The sequence below is a fragment of the Mangifera indica genome, chromosome 11 (genome assembly GCF_011075055.1).
Source record: "Mangifera indica cultivar Alphonso chromosome 11, CATAS_Mindica_2.1, whole genome shotgun sequence".
Classification (NCBI taxonomy): domain Eukaryota; kingdom Viridiplantae; phylum Streptophyta; class Magnoliopsida; order Sapindales; family Anacardiaceae; genus Mangifera; species Mangifera indica.
In genome coordinates, this window is record NC_058147.1 from 10,683,976 (window position 1) to 10,689,911 (window position 5,936).

A 5,936-nucleotide genomic window follows, 5' to 3' on the forward strand; every position below is an offset into this window, starting at 1 on the left:
AATCTACTTCAATCAAGGTTTGTATCATCTTCCACACAACCACACATGTTTTATTAGCTAGCTATCTAGTTTCGCCTTCAAAATGGTCTTTCAAACCTTATCCCCACTTTAGCATATAACATAGAGGTAAAATTATCTTTTTATACTATATGTACAAACATGACTAGCCCTTGCTCCCTATGCCTTTATCTTAATCCTTGCATGAGCATTCGACCTTAATTGTCATGGACGTACGTCTATACTATTGTCTAATGGTTGCTCTAACATCTATCTAACGTCCGTTAAGTCTTGATCCTTTGGGCCATAACCTTGTGTTCTTCTCCCACACGGGTGTGTGTCTTGAATGTCATGAATGGGCGTGTATTCTATATTACATGACCATCCACAACCTTATAACCTAGCATAAACGTGCATCAACTCACGAGAAGTCGTTGCCTACATTGAGAATGCACAAGTGTCCATGCATGCATGCATAGTTGTGCATTAGCATATGGAAAAAATTTGTCTTCCCCGTTTCTACAAATTCCGACCAAATAGCTCACTTCTATATTTCTAAATCATTCATTCAAAGTCTTTGGCACCCTAAAATATGTTTCTCATATCTTGTAACCCACAAGCGCTCTTTAAATCCACATATCATGCATTATTCATAAGTTCACACAACAAGCATAATATATATATATCCAAATAAATATCATAAGGGTTAAATAGATGACACAATTGAAAATGAAAAGTTATTACATTTTTTAAATATCTTATCGAATTGTTAAATTTCAATGTTTTAAATTAATTGATATTTTAATTGTGTGACAAATATCAAATAATAACTTATTTTTATACAGATAACCTTAACATAGTGTTTAGTTTGGGAACATTTTATTATAAAAATAAAATATTATCACAAATTGGATTAACTAAAAGCCTTATGAGTATAAATTAATAATGCATTTGTGTAAACTAATATGTATATATAATTATTATGTTTAATTAGTCTTAACAAAATAATAATAATATATCATTTTACCTAAGTTTCTTTAATGTGTTACACTAAATTAATTAAGTAGGGCTAAAATTATAACAAAATCAAAGGTGTCTTGATAATCTTTTAACATCTAAGAAAAAATTATAATTATATCAATAAAATTATATATATATATATATATATATATATATATATATATATATATATATATATGTGTGTGTGTGTGTGTGTGTGTGTGTGTGTGTATACAAATAAGTATACAAATAATATATTATCATATGATTGAATAATTTTAAATGAACGATAAAATAATACTCAATCACATTATGACAAATAATGTATGTACGTATTTGTGTGTTCAAAAGTATATAAACTAGCATTGCTTTAATCATATTATCTACTAAATTACTTGTTATATCAACTTAGTAATAAATTATTAACATAATCTTTTATTATCTAATGAACAAAAAAATGTAATTTCAATTGTAAAAACATATATTATCAGAGTAATATTTTATTCCTCCAAACCGAACACATCTTAAGGGGTATTTTTATGATAATAAAATTATATGTACCTATTTTGAATACATAAATAGTTGTATACTTGATATATGTTATCAAGTGTTAAGTAACTTTGAATTAAAGATGAAACAACACTTAATCACATAATGACACATAATATATGTATTTGTTCATATACTCAAAAATAGATATGCATAACATTGCTATTCATATAAAACCTTAATCACCTCATTTGAAGTATTGAATCATAATTAAGTGAGGGTTAATATTTGGCCAAAAGACTATTTCCCACCCAAGGTTTGTTGAAATGATAAATTACCATCCTTTAAGTTTCAAAAAACTAAATTCACACTCCTTATCCACTTTTGTTAGTGGATTATGTGAAGTGAAAGGGCAATAAGGTCATGTTACATAGATTTTCTTTTTTCTCTTTTCATTCTATTCGTTTTATAGACTAATATTTGGCCAAAAAGCTATTTCTCACCCAAGGGTTGCTGAACTGATAAATTGTCACCTTTTAAATTTCAAAAAGTCAAATTCACATTCATTATCTACTTTTGTTGGGGAATTTTGTTAAGTAAAAGAGCAATGAGGTCATGTTATATAGATTTTTATATTTTCTCTTTTCATCTTATTTGTTTTATAGATTTTTGGCCAAAAGACTATTTACCACCCAAGGTTTGCTGAAATAATAAATTATCATTATTTAAGTTTCAAAAAACCAATTTCACACTCATTATCCACTTCTATTAGTGAATTATATTAAGCAAAAAGATAGTAAGGTCATGTTACATAGTTTTTTCTATTTTCTATTTTCATCTTATTTGTTTTATTTTTCTTCCCCCTGTCTTCCTTTTTTCTTTTTTATTTTCTCTTTTCAAAATTTATTAGCAAACTATGATATATAAAAATATTAGGAGTATTAGTGAATATTTTTAGGGGCCTTTTTTTAATTTAAATTTGAAGCATAGATGCTTTTGAAAATTTTAAAATTTTAATAAGTCTCTTAATAGTTTTATAAATAATTATAATATCTCAAAGAATTGACCAAAATACAATATTTTAAAATTTACTAGAGTTTCTTTTTTTAAAAGTCTAAATAATAAATTTTTTAACTGATGATAACATATTCATAATTTGACATTTATATTAAATTTTAATAACAATTTTATAATTTTAATAAAAAGATAAAACATTTATTTATAAAAAAAAAATTAATCAATTCACTTGCAAAAATAGATAACCAATAAACCTTGATTTTTTTAAATTTAAAGTATGAAAATTTGTCGTTTTATCAAACATTAGATGAGAAATGGTCGTTCCATTATGTACTATATGTATACATTTGAAATAAAATAGAAATTTTTGTTTCTTATTTATGGTGTTTCCTAATCGGGTCGGATATATATCCATATTATCATTCTTAGCCTGCCACCCAAGTCACGCCTGTATTCCAACGCAGCTTTGTATATACTATATAAAAATGGACGGTCAAAATTGATGGGATGCTTCTTGTCACCTCTAAAAACTCGACACGTGCACCTCCTTCCTAAGAGAGTCATGGCAAACACGTGCATTTTTTCTGGAATATTCCACGAAAGTTCCCAAGTCTCTGGGAAACCAAATCAAAATAACGACTTTAAAAGCGACTTGACCAACCCAAACCCTAGCTTTTGTCTCTTTACATCTCTCTTTTTCTAGACTTTTCTCTTTGTGAAGTCCATACAATATGGCGTCGTTCAATGAGGCTCCTCCCGGTGACGCTAGGGCTGGAGAGAAGATCTTCAAGACCAAGTGTGCCCAGTGCCATACCGTCGAGAAAGGCGCCAGTCACAAGCAGGGTGAGTTGCTTTAACATCTTTGTCTGTTGATCTGGTTTGGTTTGATTTTGATGTGTATGGATCTGAAAGTTTTTGGACGGTTTTGAATGTGGGTGTTGGGAAAGAGATGTCTCTTTTTTTTTATTATTATTTGAGTATACGGGTTTGTTAGTTTTTATTTGTTTTGTTTATAGCATTGTTTAAGATTAAATTTTCCTTGTTTTTAGGGTTGGAAAAATTGACTAAAATATGTTAGGGTGTTGTGAGTTAAAATTTAAATTGACTGTGCGTGGTAGGAGATTTTGTCATGCCATTTGCTTGTATTTGTTCGATTTGCTAATGGATTTGTGATTTTGCATAGTTTCTGGGGTTCAAAAATCTGGTTAAAACATGTTAGGGAGTAGGTATTTGAATTCTTAATTGAATGTTGCTTTGGAAATTCGATTTTTTTTTTTTTAATTTTAGGGTTTGTTAATATATGTTTGATTTGTTATAGATAGGTGTTGTAAGGTGATTTAGAAAAGTCTGATGCCATTTTCAGTAATTCATAAATACTTCACGCAATGCAATGCAATGCAATGTAATGTTGAGTTGAGCTAATAAACTGGGGAAATTTATTGAAATGGATGTAATTTGCAGGACCCAATCTTAATGGACTGTTTGGAAGGCAATCTGGTACAACACCCGGATACTCCTACTCTGCTGCTAACAAGAATATGGCTGTGATTTGGGAGGAAAAGACATTGTACGATTACCTGCTCAACCCCAAGAAGGTATTATCTCTTTTACTACTCAATTGTATAAATCAATCTCTGTATTTCATGGAAAAATAGGCGGTCTATGTGTTTAATCGTTTTCAAATGTTATACTTTTCCGAGTTAAAGTTGCTTCCAGAGTATTTTCCCATCTGCTTTCCTGACACTTTTTGAAACCTGTGCAGTACATTCCTGGAACGAAGATGGTTTTCCCTGGTTTGAAGAAGCCACAGGAGCGTACCGACCTCATTGCATACTTGAAGGAATCCACTGCTGCTTGAAACACATGCTGACGCTCTGTTTTCCCCTACCATGCCATGCCATGCCATTTTGCTGTTGTTGGAGATTTTTTCACAAACCGGAGATAGTACTATTTTTTTATCCAATAAATCAAATAGACTATATAGGCCACTAGCCCTGCTCTCTGTAAAATGGGCATTGCTAGTCATTGTTTATTTGAGATAAAAGGTTGCTACATTGGCAAACATTTCAATTCAATTCAATTTTCTGGTTATAATTAATTTTTCATGAATACTTTTTGGTGAATCTTTTTCTTGCAAAATGTCTTCCGTTTTATCTACATTTTGGATTGAAAGTGCTGTCATCAAAGGCATACGACTACCATACCTCAAAATAGTTTGAGTGATTAAATGAGTTTTAATGTATAAATGTTAATAGGATTAAATCTTTTTTAATAATATATTAAAATTAAAATTTTAATTTATATGATTTAATAATTATAAGATTGACTATCAATTTTAGAATTTGATCTATTTGATATGAGTGGTTTTCTCTTCGAAGGATGGTTTGTCTTTGGTGTAGTTCTTCTGTTACTGAAAAAAATAAAAAATAAAAAAAGCGTTACCACCAGCTCATCATTCCTATTTTATACTTTATGTGCTGTGAGTCTTGATGCCTGTTAGTAGCTCTTTCCTTTGCTTTTTTAGCAGCGTTTTAGTTTTTCAGTACGTCGCCCTATTTATTTAGCGGCCTTTACTCATTCCTGGTATTTGGCTTTACGATAAAAACAAATTTATGTTTAATCAATAGTGTGCTATCAGAATGACATATAAATCCTACATGTACACTGTTAGTAGATCCAATTTGTCAGAGATTTGGCAGTATTGTTAATCACTGTTAGAGTTTTGAGCCCATGATATAACAGAATTTGGGTTTTTCTTTTTATTTAGGCCGAAGGATTATTTCCTGTCCAAATATGTTGATTTTTTAAAGTTTTCTTTATTAATTTTAAAAATTTTACTTTCTTATTCATAATTGGTTAAAATTAATAGAATCTTAACCTCAAAAAAATTAATCTCATTTTTCTTTCTAAAAGTTTAAAAATTAATATTTTATTCCCTAAGTCAAATTTTAAAAAATCTCATTTCTCCTCCTAGAGTTTAATTTTAAAACCTTGTCACTTTCTTCAGCACCATCGTCGGTCATCTCTCTTTTCTAACGATTTTCCTTCCTCCAATAGTCTGCCTCAACTCCACCCCAAACCCTCCAACGTCGAGAGAAGTCATATGTGAAGAGAAATTATCTTTTCAGACGAAAACGAGACCACTCGTCTTCCTCTGGGAAGATGATTTCTCTTCCTAAATGACTTTTCTCGACTCCGAAGGGCTTAGGATGGAGTTGAGGCAGACCGTCGGAGAAAAGAAAACCGTTGGGAGGGAGAGACGATCGATGATAACATCGAAGAATGTGATGTCATTTTGAAACTAAACCCCAGGGGGGCAATATGATTTTTTTAAACTTAGTTTAGGGGAGAAAAATTAGTTTTTTTAAATTTAGAGAGGAAAATGAAATCATATTTAAGTTTATTTTTAATATTAAATATAAAATAATGATTTT

At 30.0% G+C, this 5,936-nt stretch overlaps 1 protein-coding gene across 1 annotated transcript; it reads left to right on the top strand.

The window, feature by feature from the left end:
• Nucleotides 1-3,163: 3,163 nt before the first annotated feature.
• LOC123229086 (cytochrome c-like) lies at nucleotides 3,164-4,625 on the top strand. The gene is made up of 3 exons (XM_044654666.1): nucleotides 3,164-3,345; nucleotides 3,964-4,097; nucleotides 4,265-4,625. Exons 1-3 carry the CDS (start codon nucleotides 3,234-3,236, stop codon nucleotides 4,358-4,360), a joined length of 342 nt encoding a protein of 113 aa, XP_044510601.1. The 5' UTR covers nucleotides 3,164-3,233; the 3' UTR covers nucleotides 4,361-4,625.
• The last annotated feature ends 1,311 nt before the right edge of the window (nucleotides 4,626-5,936 follow it).